We start from the raw sequence: 27,080 nt of genomic DNA on the forward strand, positions 1-27,080 counted from the left end.
ATGCGTCAACACCGAAACCCACAGTGCATCAGTGGCGGTTTGATTTATAGTTTTGTTTGATTTCGTACGACAAATGGCCACTACACTCACGTACGTAATTAATTGTTTGCAATAACCATAACATATAACCAAAGGTATTGGACATGGCAGAGATTCCCTCTGTGTTGCATCGCACAACACATCATTATAAATAAAATAATACAAATAATATTTTTTTATGACTGACTTGTTAAGTGAAATTGAATTTGTTGATGGTTGTGGCCAAAATAAAAATAAAAATAATTAAATTTAACGTTTATGTTCCGATCCTATAATCAATAAAAGATAAAAGGGATGGATAAAGATGTTCCCCCTCCAGGCGCCAGAAGTGGCGAGTGGTCGGCCCCGCCTCTGCTACTGTTCCCAAGCACGATGGCCCGCCTCCTGGTGAGAGAAGCCCAGCCCCCTGTCAAAGGGCTTTGTGCCCTGCAGGAGGCGCCCTCGCAGCACATGAGCGTAACCTATGTCACACACCGGAGTCGGCACAGCCTCCGGGGCCGCGCTCAAGCCTGGCACGGCGCCGTCGCGTGCCGATGACACCGAGCCCACCCAGGCCTGCAGGGAGTCCTTGTCTGCTAAGTAAGGTTGAAATGCTTCGCCTCCCACCACGCTGGACAGAAAGGAAAAAAAGAGGGGGAGAAGAGACAGATATAGTTATGACGCCATTGTGATAACAGATAGCAGAAAACATCACAGAATGTCTTCAGTCTGGCGACATCGCCGACGTACCGCTTATCTCCATTGTGCTCCGATGACCGACTCAGTCCTGACGTCTCATACCGCTGGACATACACCTGCTGGCCTGCAACAACAGAAATCCCTTCCACTGAACCCAACTCCACACCTCCTCCTCCTCCTCCTCCTGCTGCAAGGACCTCTCCTCTCCTCCCATCCAACCTCTGACCTCCCAGCTGGCCATTTAGGTTGACCTTGGGTACAGCACCACTGGCCCTCACCCTGTCCCATTCTGCCAGTAAAGTTGCTGGCTCCTGTGGCGCCTCCTCCTCTTCAACCTCCACTTCCTCCTCATCCTCCTCCTCCTCCTCCTCCTCCAGCTCCATGATGGAAACACTGGCCCCACTTGCTCCACTGCTCGGGCGACCCAAGCTGCAGGGAAGGGAGAGTGTGGCGCCCTCCGAGTCGTCTGCCCGACTGCTGCCGTCTAGGGACGAGTCCTCCACCGTGACCAGCGAGGGGCTGAGCCCCGCCGGCCACACCTGAACGTCCGACATCTCCATTAATGTGTCTTCTTCGGTGGTGGCGATTGGGGCACACTCGAGGATGGACACTTCCTGCCAGTAGGGCTCTGAGCCCAGCGGGGAGGGCAAGCCGTACTGCATGGAGGCCGGAGACAGCAGCTCCTCCTGCACCAGCCCATAACCTGAGGGAAGACAGGGGCGAGACAAGAGAAAGACTAACACCACGCAGGCAGAGCCGGGGGGAGGATGGGGAGGTGGTGGATCAACCTGTTTCTCCAACCTATGGGGAAACAGTGGGGCTCGGCTCTGTCCCAATATACCAACAAAGAGTCTTAATAAAGCCACAAATCTAGGGTTGAGATCTATTTCACTTGGTGTGAAAGCAGAACAGTTTGTATTACTATCAGTTTTAAAAGTATGAGAACAAGAACAATACTTGAATTCAGCTCCTTTTGTTTTTCTAATGGTAATTTGTCTAATTAATGTTTGTGGATTTGATTAAAGCACTTTAGCTTCATTTCATTGGGACACAGCAGGCCGAGTGAGGTGAGGGTCGAAGGGGCCACTCTCTGTGAGGTGAAGGGTGTCGGGCTCGAGTCAGAGTGAATCTGGAGAACATGAATGGTGTTCATTGAGAAGTGAAAAAAAGGTGATGCTAAAGTGGTTCAGCATATTGATTGTGGGGTTGGCATGGTATAAATGTATAATTACTAACAACAGAGAAAAGAGTTCCAATCGGATTTCACATACAGCCGATAATGAAACTACATCTGTCAAAGGACATTTGTAATATCTGCTATCACAGATATGTGTGCAGATAATTAAGGAAAAACTGTTCTTCGTTAGATAAATGTGAGCGTTGACCAGCGGAGCAGGAATGTTTTTAATCCTCAAACAGATGTGATGCGAATAGCAAAACTGTCATCGTCCAACCCTGGACAACATGTTCAGCAGCAGCATGAAAATGAAACGGTTGCTCTTGAAATTATCAGTCATGCATCTGCTGTGTGTGTCTGCATGTCAAGTATCCAAATAATAATTGTACACGCACTCACACACTCATACGTACACACGCACCTGCACATTAGACAAAGTTATTGTGCTTAGAGAGTTGTATTTTAAATAACCATGCTTATCAATAAGAGCAAATTACAGCATTACGACTTGGTCTACATTGCATCAAGGGTTATTCTGTGTTATTCTGTTTTATTTTGTTTTATTCTGAGTTATTCTGTTTTATTCTGTTTTATTCTGTGTTATTCTGTGTTATTCTGTTTTATTCTGTTTTATTCTGTGTTATTCTGTGTTATTCTGTTTTATTCTGTGTTATTCTGTGTTATTCTGTGTTATTCTGTGTTATTCTGTTTTATTCTGTGTTATCCTGTGTTATTCTGTGTTATTCTATGTTATTCTGTGTTATCCTGTGTTATTCTGTATTATCCTGTGCATTATATTGAGTGATAATTTTTGGTATTATTGTTTATAATATTATTTTCAGGGCAAAACACATATGTAGTATATTAAAATGTCAAAAAACAACCGGTTCGTTATCTGAGTCTAAATGTAATTCAGGTTCAGTCTTTTGTTTTTAGTTTGCATTTCAATTTTTTTTCATATTTTTCTTCTTTTGTTCACAGTTAATATTTTGATTCCGTGGCAATTTTCAACCATTATCTGTTATGTCATCAAGTTTAACATTAGGACATGGTTTAACTATTGTCGAACTATAAAAATTAACATATATTTTAAACTAATATATTTTGGAAATGCTATGCCCATAACGTTTATAATCTGTTTGGTTATATTCAAAGACAATAATATTCCAATAATCTAGTTTGGATTGCTTGATTACTCTCAGTCAAATGTTTCTGATGAATAAGATGAATGAACAAAGGTAACATTGAACAGTAAAGGAGTACTTCACCCAAAATAAAATGTTTGTTCTAAACCACTTTGCATTTTTGAGAGAAGCACCAAGATATAATACAAAATGTATGCAACATACATACGTACATTTGCTTAAAAACTACCGTGATGTTCAGCTGTGGAAACCTAAAGTAAGAGGCATCGCTACATGAGAGTTATGCCAAACAACTAGATTCTTGGACGGGTTGGATGTCATTTTCTTTTCAGCAAAAACAAACAGTGGAATAAATACCCAGTGAGTCATTGAGGACCAGCTATGGAAAGAAAATGTTTGGGAGAAACAATTTGGGAACGTCTACCTTACCTGATCTGCATTTTCTGTTCTTAGGTTCTAAATGCCTGATGCAGATCCAGTTTAAACCAGTGCCTCTTCCACCATCATTAAAATCTCACAGAAAATCAAACTGAAAAAGCTAAAAAATAATCCATAACAACTCATCTCTGATGAGGAAAACAAAGTCTGCATTAATGGGGGAAATACCACTTTACTGTGCAAGTCATTGTCTCTCAGAGCTTCTGTGCTAATGGACTAAAAGGTGAGAAAGCATGTGTGTGCGTGCGTTTCTGAGATGGTCCAGGGCCAAGATGATGAGATGCTGTCAGAATGAGGTGAACAGGGGGGGATGCCTCAGATTTAGAATGAGAGTGAGAATGAGTTAGAGGATTCTGGGTTAGCCTTTCCCTTGACTGCTGCCATTGAAAACACAAACACACACACACAGGTGTCGAAAGCACAGGATGTAGTGAAGCACAACTAAACTCCACAGAGACTGACGCCAGGAAGCAAATCCAAAACAGAGACAACACACTGCACACCACGCTACTTAATTCACAACTGTAAACGCACACAGACACACAATACTCATATTAACATAGAGATGAGGTCACGCACTTTTAGTTCAGGTGACCTTCAAAATGTACAATAATAATCACACAAACACACGTCACGGCAATATCCCTGCTGGCAGATAACGTTCAGACAATGTTAACAGTGAGTCCGTCATCAGACTTGGGCAAAACATAGTTTTTGAAAATTTAATTTAAAGATCTGGATGTAGATCGAGTTCATTTCTGACGTCATTGGGCAAAGTAATAATCTTTCAGTATATCGCAATTCAAGTTGTTTAAGAGAAAACTAGACTTCTGCATTTGATGTTTAATAAAGGCATCATGATTTAAAAGTTTTAAATGAATGTCTAGTTTTAGTACAGTAACTCAATACATTACATGCATATGCTGGTGCAGAATGAAGGCGGCATTTTCAAATTCTGGTGTTTTTTTGTGCCTTTTCCAGAAAGCTGCCTATACAGGGAGACCACTTTAATTACAATTTGCTCCATAGTACAAACTAGACCAAGAGCCCAATTTATCGAACATTGAGAATAATATACAGGTAGTAAGTTTGCCCATGAATGAAAGACGTCATGTCCCAGCAGCATTGAACATTGAACATTATGTTTACACACCATCAATTTTACATTTAATGACAAAATAAACACATTTGTTTGTTAATATTGCATTCAAAACAAGAATGAAATATTCCCTTTGAACAGAGAAAACAGTGTTATACTGCAAAGGAAACTTCATACATTGAAAGCATGCCATGCACATAAAAAGGTCAGAATAAAAAACAAACGCAAACTTTTTTTTGTTCACGAAAACTCCAAACTCACAAGTCCAACCACTCACGGTACAGACACAAATCATCTAGAGTAGACCTGGACAATATGGTATGATATATTTGATAAAACTAGATAAATAACTGAGACTACTCAAACACTTGTGTAAAAACAAGAGATACTATCCATACATATGATGAACTAAACTAGACATGATATTCTTGACTTTCTTTGAGTGCTAACACATTTAGCTACTAATAACTAAAGCCCTGAACTCACACAAACACACACACACAGATACTGTGACAGCAAAGCGTGCACGTGCACATGCACACACTGTAGAACACACACAGAGCTGGATTGAGAGAGGAGGAGAGGGTCCCCGCTCGACTGAACGAGGGAGGAGCACGGGGAAACAAGATGACAAGAGAAGGAGGAGGCCCAGATGTCAACATGAGGTCAGAGGTCGGACAAGAAGAACTGTGAGGAAGAAGAGCAGGAGGGGACGAAAGGAGGGGAGGAGGAAGAGGAGGGCGGCTGGGCAGCAGATATGACATGTCATATGTTGAGAGACAGACTGAAAGAAGACGGAGAGAGATAGTCCTGAGCGAAAGACACAATTCTGAGACCGCTCGCTCGGACATCGCAGTAACATTAAAGTGTCTGCTGTCAATCGAGCTTCGACAGAATGAAATTCTGTTTTGTTCTCAGGGAGATAAAGAGAAAGACAGAAATAAAGAGTGAGGGATAACATCAAGGTATGAAGGCCCAGAGCACACTATCATCTGTGCACTAGCACCACTTTTGAGTAGTGCATCCATCCCAGACAAACGCACACACACACACACACACACACACACACACACACACACACACACACACACACACACACACACACACACGCACACATGTAATCGAAACAATCTTCAACATATTTATTTATTAATGCAGAATTAACCATTTGTTGAGAGTTTGCTCGTTAAGCCTTAAATTAATGTCTCTTCTAAATTCAAGTCATTTGTAGCACAAGGGAGTTATCCTCGTTTCTCATAATAAGTAGGAGGAATAAGTACCGTCATTTTCAGGGCTCCAGTATAAGGTGTGAACAAATAAATGACTCGTGCCCCAGTGAGGAAATGCACAAAGGCGGTGTTAGTGCATGCTGCAAGAGGTTTATGGTGGGAGAACGACACCATTGCTCAGACCTCAAAAACATCATCTGAGTCATCATCATGTCAAGAGCAAACCCAAACCACCGTGCAGCCCGAGTTCCCTTCAACTTACCCCTTCTGAAAAACGGGGGTCTAATAACTCGTGGCTTGTGCATGAGGCGCGGTGACCTTTTGTCCTTGACCTCTTGTGGAACAACAGAAACACGGTAAAATAGCTGTTACCCAGACTCAATGGGATCATTGGGGGGGGGGGGGGGGGGTCAGGGGTGGAAAGTAAATGAGAACAACAGCTCACCTTACTGAGCTGAAGAATGCTATCTCACATTTTTAGGAGTGCTGACTTTGACCAATACATTTGTTTACAGAAAAAAACTTTGAAGTAAATAAATCCTGGAGGCAGAATTATGAATTCAGGGTAGAATCACAGTGATTTTCATATTCTGAGGTTTTTTTGTGAATATTCTTGTAATATTAAGTATCATCTTTTATTCTCTTTGAATTATTTAATGAATATTATATATATACAGTATATATATATACCCGCAAATATGACCGAATACTTCAAATACTGTACTTGTAAATTGAAGTGAGCCTCTGATTAACTTTCCTCCAAAATTCTGCTTAAGCAGGAAATTATTTTAAACTTTCCATTTCTGATCGTTACAGATCATCATCGGACAATCAAACATCACTCTCTTCTATATTTATTTAATCGTATAATCACCCTCAAACCTTTATAAACAGTAAAACATGTTGGATCCATAACTTGCTACAGTAATAAAGTGAAGTGATCTAACGTGGGAGATAGATTATCTGGAAGGTGTTGTTTACATTACAATATACATTTTAACCCCTTGACATGTTTGCAGTCTAACTGTGGAGCGGTTCGCTGCTCGATGATAAATACACTGGTATGAATATTGCATATTTTGTGGGGTGTGTGACGCGTTTGTGCGTCTTACCATTGAAGACACCGGGGGACAGCAGGGTGGAGTCGCGGTCTCCGAGTCGACAGGCCCCCTCCTCTAAGAAACCGGGCGCGGGCTGTGGCACCTGACTCTCCAGAGACGTCACAATGTCTGCACGGTCGATGTTCCTCAGAGCAGTGTGCAGGCTCTCCACTGAGAACAACGAGGACATGTGCATGAGGACGGGGAAGTCAAGAAAGATCGTAAGTCAGAGAGCATTATTCTCCTTCTGGACAAAGTGAAACAGAAAGTAGTGAATCTGACAGTTACATATGAACGTGTGTGCTTCGTATACTCCTTTTTGTTTTTTAAGGGAATTATTTATAAAAAAATCCTTGAGAGTTATAAATGTAATTAAAAACGGATTAATATGGAAGATGTATGTGGTAATATATATAAATATATTTTGTTTTTTATCTTGTTTATTGTTTTTTGTTCTTCTTTTTTTTCTTTTCTTTATTTTATATTAATTCCCTGATTTATTTTGATTTCAATTTAGGATAGGAATTTATAAGCATTCTTTTGCTTCTACCTATACCTTTTCAGTCTCTCTCTTTTGTATTTTTTATAGGATAATATTGTATTGTATTTGATTTGATTGACTGAATAAAAAATACAAACAAACAAAAAAACTAAACAATATACAACAATCTATCAACATCTGTGACTTCCAGCAGTTTGTATGTCCCGATGAATGAACACTGCAGTCGTGACGTAGCGTGGGACTTACTCTTGGCCCGTTTGCCTTCCCTGCCGACCCACAGGTTGAGCAGCGCAGAGCTTTGGTCCAGCAGGGAGTTTGGATTCTCGACACGAATCCGGTTGATGTCGTCCACAGCAAACTGAAGCTCACGAGCCAACTCTGACCAACGGACAGTTCAAGAAGAGACGGAGATGACCACCGAGACAGACGGATACGGTAGATGCATCGTTTGATCTCGTTTATGACTAACCTGCCCAGCTCAAACCGAGCTGTTCAGATATGATGTTGATTTTGATCTCCGTCCGCTCCATGGCGTTCACTGTGGCTAAAATGAAGAAGAAGAAAAAACAGCCACATTAGAAACGAGCTGCCGAGCCAGAGTCAACGAGATCAAAAGGTTACGTTTACTGAACTTAGGAGACTGTACCACTGATTACACCAATTGAAATAAATACTCTATCTAAGTCACAATTTTCTTAGGTAAGTCCAGCTGATATTCAAATGATAATATATGTATAATTTCAGAGTTAGTAGACAGAAAATATCAACTTTAGACAGCTTCTATTATAAGTTAATTTTTTTCTTTAGGTTTCAATAAATCTTGTGTCCAAAAAGACTCGACACTGACTTGAGTTGTGATTATAATTTTGAATAGCAATACGTACCTTGACAAAGCATTGCTCTGTTGAAGGAAATAAGCAATACCCAAATAACCTTCAGGGTTAACACACCATATGGGCTGGGGAGGTTAGACTTTGGGGTTCATTCAGGTACTAGTCCCACCAATCAAAGTAGCATTCAGTAACTATTACAGAAGGACCGAGGAGCAATGTAGCAGTGCTGTGTGATAGACAGAAAAGGCCTTTCCTCTTCAACCCACTGCCCGCCATCAGCAACGTTTAAAGCAACCAGAACGGCCACCTCGACTCGGTTCATTTACCGCAGGCCAATTGATATCAGGGCTCCTCTGTCTAGCTCCACTGCGAGGTCCTTGCCCATTCCCAGTGCTAAGCTACTGTGCTAATGCTAACAGTACCTGCTGCCATGTCATTGGAAGTCGCAGTGGAGACACTAGCGCCATGCAAACCAATCACAGAAGTCATTCAACTGTTGTCATAGATACCAGCACACTGGACAATCATTTTGGGTCGTGTTGGGGTTGCGGCTGCTCATCATTAGGTCGCACATTCAATATGAATTACTCTAACTGCACTGCAAAGAACTCCAGGGGGGCATACTGTCGAACAATGCATTGCATCCAAGGCTCGGTCTTTGTGCCATGCGTGCACGCGAGACAGATAGAGGGAGGATTGAGAGGGCAGAATGGGAAGCGAAGGGTTGTGGGTAAAGGGGGGCGGTGCAACATTCAGTGCCCGTCTCCGCTGTTTATCAATCGGGAGCGGGCTGAAGGTCAGGCAGTGAAGGACTCACCCACGCCCGGCTCGTTCAGTGCACTGTAGCGCTCCCTCAGGGCGAGGGGGGTTAGGGTTCGCCTGCGCTCCTCACTTCCAACAACCTTACAAATAAATACAAAATGTAATTATACTTATTGTCTGAATGGACATTAATGTAGCACTTTCTAACCTTTTAGTGCCCACTGTTTGGCCCACAGGATATTAGCATGATATACTATGCTGGAAAAGTAACATAAATATGAGCATCTGATCGTTAAAAAAGATTCAAGCTTTTGGTTATTGTGGTCACTTTCAAAAATGCAATAACACAGCAGTGGAATCTGAGTCGTACTACATCCTTGGGAACTAAATGCCATTTAAGTGACCACCCAAATAAGGGGGAGGTGTTAAATGGGTGAAGCAGTGCTGCTTTGCGATCGATTTCTCGAAGCAGGATTTAAATGCATACATGTGGAACGACTGAAATTCCTTTTTTGTGAAAGTGGAAATATATTGTATATATTAAATGTAGCATTGACAGTCATTTTACAGCAAAGGAAAACATTATTACAGTTTATTTGAAATCTTTGATGTATCAATGGAACACAGTTAAAAAACTAAAGTTTCTGTCCGTGTGCTTGTGGGGAGGCGTTTGTCTCACCTTCACACAGGGTGGCATGGTTATGTTTAGGTTACACAGTACGTGCTGTGTGTCCTCGTACTTGGTGCACTTCCGCAGGAAGGACAAAATCCCAGTGGCATCCTTGTTACTATCTCTGACCTGACAGAGTGAGAAACAACGAGAGAAGAAGAGGGAGAATGTGGAGAGAGAAAATGGAGGGGAAAGGCAAACCCGGACAGCGAAGAGAGAAGTGTGAACATAAGGAGTCGGCAAAGAGAGATGGAGCAAGAAAGAGAGTGAAAGAAAGAGTAAAGGGATGGAGGCAGAGCACATAGGAAAAGGAGAGAAGGATAAAGAGCAAGAGAGAGGAGGAGGAGCAGGAGGAGGAAGAAAAACAGACCAGAACGGGTATTAGAGCCCACCACAATGTCTGGAGCATGTGGCGCAGTAACATGGGACGAGAAGCAGGGGAAACAGGGATGGAAGCAGTCCACAGGCAGGCGAGAGGGAGAGATTTACCTGCACATTTTACCTGGACGTCTGTCAGACCAGACAGTTACAGAGTGACCGCGAGAGAGAGAAAGAGAGACAGTGAGACAGACACGTACAGACAGGCAAGGCCGCAAGAAAGGAAGGCAGGCAAAGAAAGTGAGGGAGTCACAGGACATGCACACAGTTACCCAACAGGGCCGACAGGGAGATCGGTATGTTTGCTTGGCTACACCATCAACTAAACGATATGCATCAAAGTCGTCATTGGGCTGAGACTGAACACGTCGTGTGTCAGACACACATAGACAGAGAGACACTGATAGGCAAATAGATGGAGAGTCGAAGAAAGTGAACAAACACAGTAGAGAATTACTTGAATACGATAATACGTATGAAAAGACAGCCGTGAAAAAGCACACAGTGTGAAAACAGACATGTTATCTGTGTGAGAGAGAGGGGGGGTGGAGGGGTTAAACAACATCAATAATGTTGCTGACATTAAAAGAAAAGACAAAAAAATGTCTAAATGACGGACTACTGTTACAGCGATGCATCTGTAACCAAAGGGACACAGTAAAAACAGCGCACCAATACATATTAGCTCGGGGTTTATTGTTACACATTCAATTAAAATTAAATTAAAATAAATCACAAAAGCCAGGGACAGACTTTGACGATGTTGAACCTGTCATCGGTTTAGAAAGAATACTCGACAATTCGACATCCACGAAGAAGAATGGGCCGACTGACAGACATACACAGGTCGAGAAATGTTTAAAATCATCATGGTAATACTCTCGATTGAAACATCCTCATACTGGTTGTAATCCTGCAGAGTAAAGTTCATATATCTTATCTTTGTACGTTAATTCATCAGGAAAATCCTGGAAGCTACCATCTTTGCTCTGTGACATATGCACAAGGCCTCCTCTTGCTATCCGTCCCTAACATCCGTCTGGAAATGGGAAAAAGGGGTTTTAGGTTTGCTGCTCCTGCGGCTTGGAATTTGCTGCAGACTAATCTGAGTCTACGGGAACCGGTCTCTTTTGGTGTTTTTCAAAATAGATTAAAAGAGTTGGAGGGAGATTCATCTGGTTGCAGATGTTTTCTTTGACTGAGGTATGTGCACCTGTGTGAACTGGGTTATGATGACTTGAGTCTTAGTTTTGGTTTTATTCATGCTGTGATCTAAAAATCGTATCTTTCTTTTTTATTTTGTTATATTGTCTGTCACTGTTTTTATGTTGTATTGTCTGAAACTGTGTGTAATGTGTTACTGCTGGTGTCTTGGCCAGGACATTCTTGTAAAGGAGATTTTTTTATCTCAATGAGGCATTTCCTGGTTAAATAAATTTGAAATAAAAATAAAATAAATATGTTATCTTCATCTTGAGAGTTAAACTATTCTAATTCCACAGGTGTATTGTGCTTTCTTCTATGGGGTGTTACAGAGTGAGTGCCCGGCGCTGTGCTGGTATCGAATCCTTTACATGCTAACATCGAGACAAACGGAGGGGCTGCCTGATAGTAATGAGACAGAGAACACGGAAAAAACACACCGTACGAACGGGTTGATTGGCGGGTGATCAGCAGGGAAACCGACTAAGTGGCTGAGAGGATCCTCGACACACTGAACCCACAGCAGAACAAACACCACCACAGTACTGAGCGAGTGAGCAACAACAGCAGGCGTGTGAGCGGTCAGCGAGAGAGACGGACCTTGACGGAGACAGGCAGCCGGTTATCTCTGAAGGCCTGGAAGCTGAAGCTGCGAGGCTGCTGGGTGGCCTTCCGGATGGGCACGAGGTTCCCAGAACACTCGAGGTGCAGCGGCATGCCCTCCATCAGCTGGGGAAAGTTTCGCAAAATGTTAAGGGGTCAAAAGATCAGCGATGAAATGATTAGTCGATTCAAAATGATTAGCAACTGTTTTGTTAATCGTTTGGGGCCTTTTTAAAATTCTTAGATTTAAAATAAAAAACATTATCCTGGATATAATCGGCAGTTGCAGCCCGAGACAAGATAAATCATACGAGCAATGGAGTCTGAGAAGGATTTGACTCTTGTGAAGCAGCCAGAATGGGAACTGACCCCACAAGACACAAACTCCCACTCCTCTGGACTGCAGGAAAACGATCTACTTGCAGGATAATTCCTCATAGGACGGGGAGGTTTAGGGAGCGATGCCAGCGACGGTGTTAGCGGTCTTTCTTTTCGTCATGCAAAGACAAATCACTGCTTCTTCTCGTGCATCTTCTAATGCTCCAGAATACTCAGGTGGCGTTCTCGACCACACGGAACACTTCATGCAAACACATTGAGCGCTCATAAACTGCCTGCACCTCCTTCTTTGTTTAGCCCCACATATAAATGGACAGACGCACTGTTTGCAAGTGGTTTTATACTTTTTTGGGGGTCTAAATAGTTTCGGCAGATTATAACCGTAACGTCCCGCATCTAAGCATGCGGCGTAATATTGAAATGAGTATGACTAAATTAGGGGTTATGTATTGTATAAATTCTTCGACTATACACTACCGTTCAAAAGTTTGGGGTCATCCAGACAATTTCGTGTCTTCCACGAAAACTCACTTTTATTTATCAAATGAATTGAAAATTTAATAGAAAATATAGTCAAGACATTGACAAGGTTAGAAATAATGATTAATATTTGAAGAATTAATTTTGTTCTTCAAACTTCAAGCTCAAAGGAAGGCCAGTTGTATAGCTTATATCACCAGCATAACTGTTTTCAGCTGTGCTAACATAATTGCACAAGGGTTTTCTAATCAGACATTAGTCTTCTAAGGCGATTAGCAAACACAATGTACCATTAGAACACTGGAGTGATAGTTGATGGAAATGGGCCTCTACACACCTATGGAGATATTTCATTAGAAACCAGACGTTTCCACCTAGAATAATCATTTACCACATTAACAATGTATAGAGTGTATTTTTCATTAATGTTATCTTTATTGAAAAAACAGTGCTTTTCTTTGAAAAATAAAGACATTTCTCAGTGACCCCAAACTTTTGAACGGTAGTGTACATATTTTTTAAAGAGTCACGTTTCAGGTACTAAGTTTGGAGGTTGCCATAACAGCGACTTCCTTTTTGCAGCTCGGCAACATTTTCCTTTGCCACTGTGCTGACCTCAATGTCTCGACTGCGGGCCACTTCGGTGAAGTTTTCATGCAGCTCCAGTGTTTTGTCCATCTTGTCATCTGTCATGCAGTAACAACGCAAGCGGCCCTCCCGTGCTTCATTCATCTTAGCAAAAATAACAAACTTGGCCATATATGGAACAGACATCAGCTCCCGGTACAGCAAATTGGCAAAGGTCACTGCCTCTGCCGTGCGTGGACAGTCTGCCAGCCAGAATCTGGATTGGGTAGGAGAGGAGAAATAAGAACTGTGCAGGGAGAGCAGGGAACACGAGCTGACTGAACGCTTGCCTCGATTGCTGCTTCGAGGCTCACCTTGCCGAAACATTGGTGGTAAAGTTGGCACAGCTGTGGGCATACATCAGCTTGGTGGTTCCAGTGATGTCCTCCCACTGAGCTGGCGCTGTCCCACCTGAGACACAAACAAATCACTCTGTCGTTCACGCCCTGATGAGCAAGGTAACAGATGCCCGCACACACCCTTTAGTGAATCCTACCAATGACACTGCAGAGCAGGCGCAGGCTGGTGGTGTCACCCTCCCCGGCATCCCGCGGACTCTCCCGCCAGGATGGCGGCAAAGAGATGCGCAACCCGATTGGACGGTGAAATTTGCGTCGGCGTGGTTCGATGGTGACCACTGGGCTGAAGGTCGCCTGGTTACCAATCTGACGAGTCAGCATCTCATCGGGGATTGGCTGCGCCTGCGGTGGACAGGGTGGGGGGTAGAAGCTTATTAAGGAGGACGCCAACAAAAAAGATAGTTTGAATGATATGGAGTTGAAGACGGCTGGTGCATAAAGAAAGATTAACTCAAGCACAAACACAATATTACAGTTGCGATAAGTATGGGTGATCCAAACGGATGGAAGATAGGCACACCATAGAAAGAAAAAAACATACAGAGCAATAGACTGAAACATCAAACTCACAGCCATACTCACACATGCAACCAATTCATATGTCACACCTGACCCAACTCAGATCAGTGCATCAGCTCGGTCAGTGTGGCTCACAATTTAAATCAGGCAACTGAGGAGTGATGAATGGCTGGATGAAAGGAAAACATAAACAGAGCAGCATAAGGCAAAGCAAAACTCAGACCCATGCAGTTTCCTTAAATCACATCAGTGCTGTGACAGACAATGTAAACAATGTGCGCTGAAGTGACAAACTGAAACGTAGAACCCATAATCCCTCCTAATCTCTCTGTCATTGAGAACAAAACCAAGCGGAGGTGTTGGTGGAAAAGAGAAGGTCAGCCTGAGTTTTTGCCAAGTTCCCATATGTGGGGCCTGTGGAGGTCTGTTATGAGCCACACATTTGCCAAAAGCTCCTGTTGGGCAGGATAGATGGAGCTAGATAAATGTTGATTTAGAAATGGTGTAGGATAATAATTCAGGCTGAGAAAATCCTTTATGTGGGCAAATGTATTATATTGTAAACATCCCATCATGTTGTACTATAAAAGCCCTGGAAACCTATTTTGTCGATAACTGTTTAAAATAAAAAAAAACTCTGTTTGTTGCTGATGTAGTCATGAATATTACATTTCATAGATCAATTAAAACAAGTTAAAGGGGGTTTTAACCTGGAATTAACTTGGCCTTAGCAGGTGGAGTTTAATGTTTACATCATAAAGGACCTTACCTGGAATATTTTAGCCATTTACTACAACTGTGCATATTTTCTCGTACTGCTGACCAGTTTCTAAGGCATATAGTTGTGCTTTAGATGTGTTATATTTCCCTCATATCTTGGTTTAAGTTCAGTTTGAGGAAAACCAAATTTGGTGTTCTCTATGATGAAAGAACTTGAAGCAAATACATACTGTCATTAAATCAACATAGCGACTGTACCAAATGGCAGGACAATGAAGTTACAAAAATAAACAGAATAAAAATAATCCAAACATCTGTCCTCAGTCATTTATGAAAAGCACCAGATTTTCTCTGTTGTCCAAGCAAAATAACAAACACCCAAGAAATAATGAAGGATGTGAAGAATCTGTCATGTCATGTCTGCAATTCCCTCTCCTCTTCATCACTCCAGCTGTCTGTTCCCCCTTCTTACCTGCAGCCCCAGTCGCACTTTCTTGGTGACGGCCGTCTCGGGGAAGATGGCCTCGACGTGGGTCACCAGCTTACTGATCAGCCGGCCGCCCTCCGGACCAATCAGATCGCTCTCCTGCTGAATGCGGGAGACCACAGCGAAGTAGAGGGGGAAGTCGGTGGAGATGATCCGACGGATTCTCTTCTTGTCCAGTTCGTCGTGACTCTCCAATTCTACACGCAGGGAGGAGTAACGAGGAAGAAGAGGTCAGAAAGGGTCAGAAGTAGCATTAATATATATAGAGGGAACATTAGAGAGCAGGGTAAATATTAGAATGCAATGTCGAGGCGATAACAAGTGCACTTCTGTATTGGTGCTTTGACAACATTACAAAAAAAGTATCCCCTCCCTGTTTCCTTGTTTTGCTATTCCAGTGTCCTACATCAAGGTTAAGGCTGACTTATCTGCAACTGTGCACGGTCTCACGGACAGTTATTCATTCCCATCACACTGACCTTCATCCATGCCATTCAGAATAGTTTCCAGCACTTCGTCACCATAGCGATTGCGATGTTCCTTCCAGACTGAGCCATTTTCGCTGCGGAGGACCACAAGCTCTCGGTCCCCTCGTCTCAGAGAGGCAAAGTGGGGAATTTCTACTATTACTGGCCTGTGAAAGAAAAAGAAAAAAAACAAGTTTCAGGCTTCTTCTTTGGAACACATATATAGATAATCATTAATTAGTTTGAAAACGTTTTTCCTTACAAAATTGAGTTTGTGATCAGAAAATTCAATTTTTTTCTAACCTTACTTAAAACATAAAAACACAATATCCAAAAATTCTCTCATCCAATATACTTTTTTATACCATAATATACAGGGGTGCACATAACTGGTACGCAGGTATGCATGGGCGAAAATAATCAACAATGCGTAATGCCACTTGTGTTACTTCGCGCCTTTGCGTACTTGACTGATCTGATATTGATCGTCTCTAACCAACAGCGTGTCATTCTGTCTCACTGATAATATACATCATTGCCCTGATATATATATAGACCTATTAATATCCACTAGATGGCACTATAACAATCAGCGTATCATCTATTTTAAATTGACACAAAATATTGCACATTATTGTCATTTTCTTTCATGACTCCAGTGCAAGTCATTCTTACTTCTAGTTTATGTTTGAGTTGACAACTGCTTATTCCTCTTAACCCTTGTGTTGCCTTAGGGTCATTTTGACCCAAATCAATATTACACCCTCCCCCCGCTTTAGGATTAATTTGACCCGATTCAATGTTTAATGTCGGTGTTCTTTCGGTAGTCAACAAACAAACATAAAGTACCTCACACTTAAACTTGGAAAACAATATTAATTCTAATAATTTTCTGGAGGTTTTAATTGCTGGCGTCAAATTGAACCCAAAGGGTAAAATATGTTAGTAAATATAAAGGTAACAGGAGGGTGAAACATTGAATCGGGTCAAAATGACCCAAAGGCGGGGGGAGGGTGTAATATTGATTCGGGTCAAAATGACCCTAAGGCAACACAAGGGTTAAAACAAATGGATGAAATTGAAACTTTCAGGAAACTGAATAAGTATTACCGTAATCGAACAGAGAAAAAACCCATTTCATATATTTAACATTTCATTTCTTTCATTTAAATATTACACACGGAAATATAATAGGAGCTGGGCTAACAATGTAAATGTACTTGACAAGTAATTGTTGTTGCCGTGAAGATGGCCAAGTAGATTCAATATAACAAGGACAAAGTTGACTCACCCAAGGAACTGCATGCTCGATGGCCCGAGGGAGATGATTCGGCTAGCGAGCCCCTCCCCCTCCACCAGCGGAGGAGGTGTGGTCAGTTTCTGAGGTTTGACCAGGCGGCAGGTAATGCGTGTCGGTGCAGTGCAGGTTCGAGGAGGGATGATAACTCGCAGGCCGTGGTGTCTGCTGCCTCGCATGGAGCCTCCTCGAGCATCCACCATGAAACTCACCAGGAAGCTGAGAGTCAGACGATAATGAAATGAAAAGGTTCAGATGGTCAATAAATCACCTTTAAACTTGTTGTTATATGATCAAGATGTATTAAGCGTAACATAATATAAAATGTGGCAATCGACACTGGTCTTTCCTTGGGGAAATTCTTCCACAGAATAAGACAGAAGGATCATTCATTTGTGGTTTATTCAGCATGTTTGGAATTGATCTGTCGGTTTCAGTCTTTCATCAAGGAGAAACTATGTGGGGGCTCTTTTCACGTGATTGTCTTGATATGGCAGAGGCCATCTTGATTGGCCACTAAGTGCAGCAAGAATAACATAAAGAGACTTCAAAGATCCCCATACTGTTTGATCGTGTATTAGACGGGCAGCTTCATATAGAGGTGTGTGTGTGTGTGGTAGGGTTTTCTTTAACTCATATTGTGCTTTTAATATGCTGACTCATTGTGCTGTGCATAAATTATGACTAAGCACACGTAATCAAATTATGTCAGGAAGTTGTAGGAAATACCCAAATTACATTTATTCTGTGCAATAATTATATGAACAACGTGCAAACACAGTGGCAGTGGAGATAGTTTATGCTTTTATGCAGTTTACAGTATAAATTCTAGCCTCAAAACAGCACGAAATCTGTAATTATGGAGGCATTTGCTCGCACGGTAGGGGAGGTGGGTGGAGAATCCGTGGTTCAGACTTGGCATTCATTGATGTTTTGATATCATGGATGTCACGACATCAGCAATGACCAGTGTTCATAAAAGACGAAGGATGATTCTCCAAAGTGCAGCGTTCTCAGGGGTGAGTTTGTGAATATGCCGACTCCCTTTAGAAATATGTGCTTTGTCACTTCTCTCAAAGCAATTATTATTCAATCAAAACATTTCAAGATTGCCAAATGCCCAAATGAGAGCCATGTTCCTCACATACTGTACATGTGAGTCTAAATCATAAAGTCTCAGTCGGTGTATTTTCCCAATTTTTCATTTGCATGCATTCTGTACTTCTGTACTAAAAAATCAGTTGCAATACTGGCATCTGAGTCTGCCAAGACCCTTCTTTATAATGAGCATGACAGGCAGCACAAATCAATGACATCATTGAATTGTTATAATCTGAGGATTAGCGGTCTCGTTAGCTGACCCGGTGTGAATGGGGCTGGCCACGGGGCTGACGTTGTCCGAAGTCTCTGTAGCCGGGCTGCTCGGGATCAGAGAGTCATCATCATACTCCTTCGGCAGGGGGATGGGGGTGTGCTGAGGTCAGAGAGGGGGGAGGGGTGGAGAGACAAGCGGCAGCAAATTGAGAGGCAGTTAAATAACCATGACTGAAAAGAATTAGGCAGAGAAAAACTGGAGGGAATGACAGAGAAAAGAGAGAGAGAGTGATACAAAAAAGTACAGAGTAAGAGAAAAGAGAGACAATGATAGACGGAAATAGGCAGAGAGGAAACCAGAACAAGAGGAGACAATCTAATAGAAGAGACGGAAATTAAAAGAAGAGATAAAAATAAACGTCAGAATACATTTTGACTTTCACAAATGAATATCTGTCTTCACTTGGATAAAAAAAACAATGCTGACAAAATGCAATGCATACTCCAAACATAACGAGCTAAGCCTACCTGATCCAGCAGTACAGTCTCTGGGGACACGCAAGGGATCCTGGGAATAGCAGGAGAATACGGCCTGTCGGAGAGGAAGTGAGAATAATGTAAGGCAAGAAACAGCTGACTATTATTCTGCAATCAAGATGATTTCATCTCATTCTTCTCATTTAGAACGAAGATACTGTAAATGAACTAGGTAACACTTTCAAAGACTCACTCAATCCCATTTGGCAACTTGTGTTACGTTAGGTATTCTTGAACATAAATCAAAGCCAATCATCAGGCACACAAATGCAGAACCGAGAGAACACACTGACTCACGTGGTTCCCAAGCCACCCTCAAATTCTCTCATGGATTTCTTTGGAGAGAGGAAGTCATCGTCCTGGTCCTTGAAGTCATCAAGCTTCAAATAGCGTGCTCCATCCATCCCGAGCAACTCGTCTCCTATGGGCGAGGTTGGAGAGGGGCGAAGAGGAAAGCACAAAAACTGTCAAAGAACAGGATGCACATCAAGAATGAATAGAAAAAAGGACGAGACCGGGCCGGACAGGGCACAATGATGCTGATCTCAGCTCTCAAGTTCTTCCACTTAGTCGTTCAATGTGTTGAATCAAGTAATAAATCTGACAATGGAATTCCTCAGTTTGACTTTTTTTAAAGCCTTTTTAATGGGTGTCAGTATCTTGACCTGTGGTTGGCCTCTCTGAATAGAAATAATTTCACTTGATTCGATTCTCAATCGATGTAAAAGTCGTCATGGTAGTCGTTGCTACACCACCATCCTTCCCATCCCTTCTCCTTCATGAGAACCACAGGAAATATTGGCCACAAAGCAATCTCTTATCAAATATTATAGTTGGAGCAATGGAGGTAAACCAACCGGAGCAAATGGAAGCTAAAGGAGTGAACGAAGAGGATTGGGAAGACAGTGGGTTTCAACACAGTTTAAGACACTGCATGGACGGCCAGCTGCACGGCAGCTGGGGACAGATGTTTTACTGAGCATGCCCATTACAGATGAAATCACATGTGGTGATGGTTGTTTCTGTGTAGGAGAAAATACCTTCATTATTAAGGAGGAATGATATCATGACAACAATATTAAACGATAAAGCACTTCACGAAACAGAGTTGTTCACAGACATTGAAACATTCATTAGTACAAGCTGTCCAGGTTTACAACACATGTGGAAGAAGACAAAGCAATACAATTAAACAACATCAAGAGCTAAATAGATTTAAAAGGAATTTGTTGTGAATATTGAATTTCTTCAAAACAGAAAGACGTCTGCATAAGCAGCAACTGTGTGTGTGTGTGTGTGTGTGTCACAGCTTGGGGACAGCGTGTGTGTAATTTAGCTTGTTGATCAAAAGGTAGAAGCACTCATTTTCATAATGTCTCAATTGGATGGATAGAACTGGAGTTCCGTCGATAATGAGTCCACACACAGATGTGCATTAGACGCTGGTAAAAAGGAAAATGTCGTGACGACATGCTGATGAGAAACTAAATAAATCTCTGGGCGAGACAGAGAGGATAAAGATAGAGAAGATAAAGATAGAGAAGAGGAAAAGGGCTGGAGTTGAGAACAGAGTCAGACTCATTAAAAAGACAGTTAGTGATACACAGAGAAATGCAATGAAGGCACAAGTTCACGAGCCACCAAACCCGACAAGCCAGATACAGACACGATCCTACCTAAACTTAGCTGGGCAACACCTACAAAGCAAACGGAAAAGGGTGTTATAAACAAACATCAACATATATAAATGTGTGGTGGTACTTTGAGTCAGTGTTCCTCCCATACAGTCTCCTTCTACCAAAAAAAGCAAAACAAGGCTGACAATGAATATCAGAGCTGTGCAGTTGAGAACACACTTCAATCGGATAGCCTACCTTCATCCTCCGAAACATCCAAAATCTCATCGACGGTCTCAGGGAAACTCATCCGATGCTTCTCAGTCGTGATCTGTAGAGAGCAGAAGAGAGAGAGAGAGAGGGAGAGAGATTAGAATAGATGGAAAATGCAGAACTCTTTTGGGAGCAGGCGAGGGAGCTGAACCTGACCAAGACAAGACGATTGTTTGATTGAACATGAGCCGCGGTGTGCCAGGGCTACTTCTCTGCGTTCTGGTGTAACCATGTGAAACATGCGTGATGTGTTGCTCACCGCGGAGACAGACTCCTCGGTCACCAGTTTGAGCACATCAATGACGGAGATGTAACCCAGCCGTTTGGCAATACCCAGGGGAGACGTCCCGTTCTGTACGGAGCAAGAGGGGAAACATTGAGCAACATATTGCCATACATTTTCAACTGAAGCATTTCATTCTTTCAATGGAAAGTATTGCGCAGATGATGTCGTAATGTGGTACAACTCTTAATTGTTGAAAATGAACATAGAAATGCAGATAAACATATGTAGGTATGCTGAACATGAATAGTTTACTTAGAGTTGATTAGCATTTCTTTAGAACTGAACTGAGCCGATGTCGACACACAAAGTTATTTCCAAAACAGTACACATCTAGCACCTTAATAATTACGTGGGTCATGTAAGATCCAACATATGAAACACATGCTATGTTAATACAGATATGGTAAGGTGACTTCTTTCAATGTAGAATTTGCAATGTGGAATACCAACAGGGGACAAAACACAAATTGCAACAGACAGTGTCATCTGCATAAAGGGATGCTGAATGGTAACTGGAGACGAGGGGATACTCATAGGCACATCATCATATTATTTCCCTGAGCGATTCATATAATTTACAATCACCACTGATGGGTGAGGAATCTTAATCTTAGACAATAACTAAATTCTACTGGTCCTACCATGGGTGATGCATTTGAAGGCAGTATTACAGTAGAGTGATATTTCAGTGCAGTATATTGACCCTCACCCTGAAGAATACAGGTATACAGGATGTGGTCGACATTGTCAGATGCAAAATAACATTCAAATATAAATGGGGCCATGTGCACCTTTCCAGGAGTGTGGTCAATTTATGGAAGAAATGAAGTTAACCAATCACAAGGCATGCCTTCAAAGCCATTTAGTTTTTTTATATAATAATTCATTTGAATAATGTATCATTTGTTTTCATGTTATCTATAGAACGCATGTTTGCCCAGAGAAAAAACTGTGTGCAGGCCAGAGGGAATGAGAGGAGGATTATAGCAGGATGAGCGATCCCTAAAGGTGCCTCACCGAAGTAACCTCATTGGGCTGCGCTCCGTGTTTCAACAACAAGGTGACAATATCCGTGTGGCCCTGCTGCGCTGCCTGGTGCAGAGGGGTGTAGCCCAACTGGAGACAAAGAGAGGAGGATGGTCAGGCAAAGAAAAGTATTTCCATTTCTGATTTGGCACCGAATGCTCATACTGTTCTAATGTTGCAATACAGTGTTCATAAAACACACAGCCAGTCACTAGGCACACATGCAGCACACTTATATGTATATATATATTCATAATATATACTTTTGAGACAGAAATCATTTACCCGTGTCTTGCTGTTCACATGAGCCTGCTGCTGCACAAGGAACTTCACCATCTTGATGTTGCCATAGTGACAGGCAGCATGAAGGGGTGTGTAGCCCATCTGAGATAAGGAGAGAGAGAGAGAGAGAGAGACCATTAGCTGATGTTCAGTAGCTTCATCAATGTCTGTTGTATGTCTATAAAGGGGCCTTAACCCTTGTGTTGCCTTAGGGTAATTTTGACCCGAATCAATATTACACCCCCCCCCCCTTTTTTTTTTTTTTTTTTCAATGTCTTAACTCCTGTTACCTTTATATTTACTAACATATTTTACCCTTTGGGTTCAATTTGACGCCAGCAATTAAAACCTCCAGAAAATTATTAGAATTAATATTGTTTTCCAAGTTTAAGTGTGAGGCACTTTATGTTTGTTTGTTGACTACCGAAAGAACACTGACATTAAACATTGAATGGGGTCAAATTAATCCTAAGGCGGGGAGAATATATTGATTTCGTCAAAATAAAAATAAACAAAATTAAGCAAACACTTAAACAAACACATGCGATTATGCTCCTGAATCCATTGTTATGTTGTCTTAAAAATAACTGATATATTTGATATACATTTTTTATGTCTTGAACACAAATACATTATTGTGACAAAACCACGAGCTGTGTATTAAATATTCATAGATTGAAATGTATGAGTTTAATAAAAACATCGGGGTGTATTATGTTACGTGAGGTTAGTCAGAGACGACATTATGACACTCTTTCCATCACAAAGGGGGAACAAGCTGAATAAGTGTCATCAATTTACTCATCTTGCATCATAAGAGTCTGTGTGTAACGTACCCGTGAAGCAGCGGAAACGGAGGCTCCTTGTCTGACCAACGTGTCAGCGATTCCCACGTGACCTTCCTGAGCCACAAGATGCAGCGGGGTCAACCCGCTCTAAAAGACAGAACGGACGGAAGAGGAAAGGGTCATTTTGGATGTTGCAAAGCAACGCGAAGTAACTTACTCTCTCTGGGATTGATACCTTTTGATCCATTCTAATACCATACCTTGTTTCCTTGATTGACGTCGGCCTGTTTGGAGATGAGCAGGGCCACCATGTCCGACCGCCCCTCCTGTGAAGCCAGGTGTAGGGGCGTGATGCCTTGGAGGGACTCGACATTGGGCGTTGCCCCATTCTGCAGCAGACAACTGGCCACCTCCATCTGGTTCTGCTTGGCCGCTATGTGCAGGGAAGTGTAGCCGTTCTGTGAGGAGGAACACACAAGGACACACACACACACACAGGAGTTGTCATCGCTTTTCTACGCTCTGTTCAAGTCTAATTTTAGATCTAGAAACTTGAATGTCGTCATGATGATCGAGGGCTTTGGAGTACAACTGTTGTCATGTCATAACCTTCGCATTGAAAATGCGGAAGGTTATGTTTTGATCGCCGTGTATTTATTTATTTATTTGTATGCGTGTTCCTCGCATAACAAAAAAAGTTTTAAACCAAATGAAATTTGGTGGGATGATTGGTTATTATCCGGGGACCATTCGATTAGATTTTGGGATCGACCGGGTCAATGTCAAGGTCATGAAAAGGTCAAAATCTTCTTGAATCGCATGAAATTTGGTGGGATGATTGGCTATTATCCGGGGACCATTCGATTAGATTTTGGGATCAATCGGGTCAAAGGTCAAGGTCATGGAAAGGTCAACATCTTCTTTCTACCATAGCACGGTCAATTTTTATCCAATTGGCATGCAACTAATGTTCATAATTCAATGCCCAATCTTGTGATATGCGAAGGTATGCGCTCTACCGAGTGCCCATTCTAGTTTACTGTATGTTTCGGTATCACACACTCATTTGACCTGCTTCGCTATGTGTGTCAGCGATGGGTTGGCATACTGTGTTGGCCTGCCTGTGTGAGTACGTGCACACACACATGTGAGCATCTTACTCGGGCAGTGCTGTGTGCAGATCCTCCCTTGCTGACCAGGAGTCTAACAACATCCAGGTTGTTGTGATGGACGGCCACATGAAGGGGTGTCAGACCGTTCTGTTAAACACACACACACACACACACACACACACACACACACATACACATATATAAACCCACAAACATGGACACACACACGCACATAGAAACATGTATATATGAAACACATACTGTAAAGCTGATACCCCTAAATCATCTCTATGGCACCAACCTTTCAGGCAGAATGGCTCTTCACAGGAGTGTCAGAGTACGTTTACGTGGACTCTTGTGTACAGATTGTCTCACCTTCCCAGCTGCGTTAGGGTTGGCCCCTCTCTCCAGAAGGAGCTCGGCCACATCCACTTTCCCATATTTAGAGGCCACGTGGAGGGGAGTGAAGCCTTTCTGCTCAAAAGAAAATGCTTTCTATTATTGTATATTACACTCACTGTTGAAGGACAGAAAACGCTGTAGTTTAGAAAATTGGCATTTATCTAATACCCATTATTATTATAACTTTGTCTATTTTGGAAAGTTCCAAAAGACAAATGTTTAAGAAATTACTGTAATTAAGATCTCCAAGGACAATAGAGATCATGTTTGCCTTTCCTTGAGCAGTACTATAGTGTAAGACCAGTTCCGCTGAGGCTGAAATCGCCGAGCAGTAAAAGAGCATTAACGCATACAAAACCATTTCTTACCTTCGTCATCTTGGTCTGATGTGCCCCAGCATCCAACAAGATCCGGATGGTGTGGATGTGTCCTTCACGTGCAGAGATGTGTAAGGGTGTGTGGCCTGCAGTGGTTGCCGAGTCGGGGCTGGCCTTGTGCTCAAGAAGCAACTTGACCAGCTCCTTGTGGCCCATGCGGGCCGCACAGTGTAGAGGTGTCTGGTCATCCTGGGCACAAAGACAAAGGGGTGCATTCATGTTTCAATTAAACAGGGAAATAAATAGGTATCATAAAGTAGGTGGTTATGATTCACAATACCAGTCGGCTATATTCAACCTTTGATGCTGTTTGTTTTGTTGAACTAGATCAAGACGACGCGGCTCGTACCTTAGCCCTAGCGTCCGCCTGCGCCGTGTTCTGCAGCAGGAACTGAGCCACTTCACAGTGTCCTGCTCTGGCGGCCATGTGGAGGGGGGTCTCCACTTTCTGGTTTAGAAGAACAAAGGTCAATCAGGTCATTGAAATGACATAATAGCAATATAAGTATGACAATTAGATTTTAAAGTCATTAGTCAAATACTACATTTTGCCGAACAGTTAGTAAATCAAGTAACAGGGTAGTAAAAACCCAAATATCGGGGCATTTATTAAATATATAGTCATTTATATACAATTCATACTCATAAAGCAATATATTTTGGCTTTCCACAATGGCAAAATAAAGAATCCCTCAATTGGTAATAATTAGTTATTTGACCAACAAAATGAATCTTCTCAAATAATTAATGATAAAAAATGTGAACCCATAGAGAGGTAGCTCTTTGTTGTACATCTGAATGTGAATTGCATAAAAACGGACAACGTTGAACGGATTAAAAACGAAAAGAAAAAAAGAATAGAAATGAAAAAGGACTTGTCCAGTGTTGGGTTGGAAGAGGGGTTCTCACCACATTGGAAGCATTAGGTGAAGCCCCTCTCTTGAGAAGGTTCTTTACGATGTTCAGATGGCCCATGAAAGCTGCTACATGAAGAGGAGTGAGACCAGACTGCACGCAAAAAAACACAGACAGATTAGGTCACCAAGGCTCGTGGAGGACACTTGGGTGAACACTTTCCTGTGCTTCCAAAGAGTGGCTCATTGTTCATTTTCAGGCCGGTCCCTGGTGGTCACACAGCGTCTCACCTCTGTGACAGCTTCTAGGGAAGCAGAGTGCTTGAGCAGCAGGTCCATGGACCGCATGTGGTTCTTCTTGCAGGCAATATGGAGAGGTGTGAAGCCATTCTGGAAACACAGTGGCAATAGTTCACGTCCTGAAGCCTACGTATTATTTATTTGTTGACAGCATTACTTTCCTTAATATCTCAGTTCTCTGATGTCGTGCACTGCCAAATGAATACAGACTGAAACACTAAAGCGGGCATTTAACCCTTGTGTTGCCTTAGGGTCATTTTGACCCGAATCAATATTACACCCTCCCCCCGCCTTAGGATTAATTTGACCCCATTCAATGTTTAATGTCGGTGTTCTTTCGGTAGTCAACAAACAAACATAAAGTGCCTCACACTTAAACTTGGAAAACAATATTAATTCTAATAATTTTCTGGAGGTTTTAATTGCTGGCGTCAAATTGAACCCAAAGGGTAAAATATGTTAGTAAATATAAAGGTAACAGGAGGGTGAAACATTGAATCGGGTCAAAATGACCCAAAGGCGGGGGGAGGGTGTAATATTGATTCGGGTCAAAATGACCCTAAGGCAACACAAGGGTTAAAGAGATTGGTTTCCTTTTGAAGTTTTTGCACGACTTCAGTTCAGTAAAAATACATTTGCATTTCTTTTCTGAACATATTATAAGCACAACTATCATAACAGATGGCTAAACTATACCTAAAAAAGTAAATAAATAAATGTATCATTTAGTTCCTCTCAACATACAGATGACAATAGACAAAA

General features: G+C 42.1%; 1 protein-coding gene across 1 annotated transcript in view; it reads right to left on the bottom strand.

The window, feature by feature from the left end:
• Positions 1-27,080, bottom strand: part of LOC130205595 (ankyrin-1-like) — a 62,006-nt gene that overhangs the window by 4,998 nt on the left and 29,928 nt on the right. The window contains exons 11-41 of the mRNA XM_056433059.1: positions 26,310-26,408; positions 26,074-26,172; positions 25,514-25,612; positions 25,156-25,353; positions 24,761-24,859; positions 24,434-24,532; positions 23,534-23,731; positions 23,322-23,420; positions 22,489-22,587; positions 22,195-22,293; positions 21,151-21,243; positions 20,877-20,949; positions 20,679-20,699; positions 19,300-19,423; positions 18,994-19,057; positions 18,513-18,625; positions 17,146-17,370; positions 15,867-16,021; positions 15,373-15,584; positions 13,799-14,003; positions 13,617-13,713; positions 13,291-13,519; positions 11,854-11,982; positions 9,682-9,801; positions 9,058-9,142; positions 7,877-7,951; positions 7,654-7,785; positions 6,918-7,076; positions 6,068-6,139; positions 769-1,420; positions 514-649 (exon numbers count right to left, since the gene is read on the bottom strand). Coding sequence (XP_056289034.1) covers positions 514-649; positions 769-1,420; positions 6,068-6,139; positions 6,918-7,076; positions 7,654-7,785; positions 7,877-7,951; positions 9,058-9,142; positions 9,682-9,801; positions 11,854-11,982; positions 13,291-13,519; positions 13,617-13,713; positions 13,799-14,003; positions 15,373-15,584; positions 15,867-16,021; positions 17,146-17,370; positions 18,513-18,625; positions 18,994-19,057; positions 19,300-19,423; positions 20,679-20,699; positions 20,877-20,949; positions 21,151-21,243; positions 22,195-22,293; positions 22,489-22,587; positions 23,322-23,420; positions 23,534-23,731; positions 24,434-24,532; positions 24,761-24,859; positions 25,156-25,353; positions 25,514-25,612; positions 26,074-26,172; positions 26,310-26,408 — 4,359 coding nt within the window. The remainder of the gene's footprint in view (positions 1-513; positions 650-768; positions 1,421-6,067; positions 6,140-6,917; positions 7,077-7,653; positions 7,786-7,876; positions 7,952-9,057; positions 9,143-9,681; positions 9,802-11,853; positions 11,983-13,290; positions 13,520-13,616; positions 13,714-13,798; positions 14,004-15,372; positions 15,585-15,866; positions 16,022-17,145; positions 17,371-18,512; positions 18,626-18,993; positions 19,058-19,299; positions 19,424-20,678; positions 20,700-20,876; positions 20,950-21,150; positions 21,244-22,194; positions 22,294-22,488; positions 22,588-23,321; positions 23,421-23,533; positions 23,732-24,433; positions 24,533-24,760; positions 24,860-25,155; positions 25,354-25,513; positions 25,613-26,073; positions 26,173-26,309; positions 26,409-27,080) is intronic.

The sequence above is a fragment of the Pseudoliparis swirei genome, chromosome 15, assembly GCF_029220125.1.
Source record: "Pseudoliparis swirei isolate HS2019 ecotype Mariana Trench chromosome 15, NWPU_hadal_v1, whole genome shotgun sequence".
In the NCBI taxonomy this organism is placed as follows: domain Eukaryota; kingdom Metazoa; phylum Chordata; class Actinopteri; order Perciformes; family Liparidae; genus Pseudoliparis; species Pseudoliparis swirei.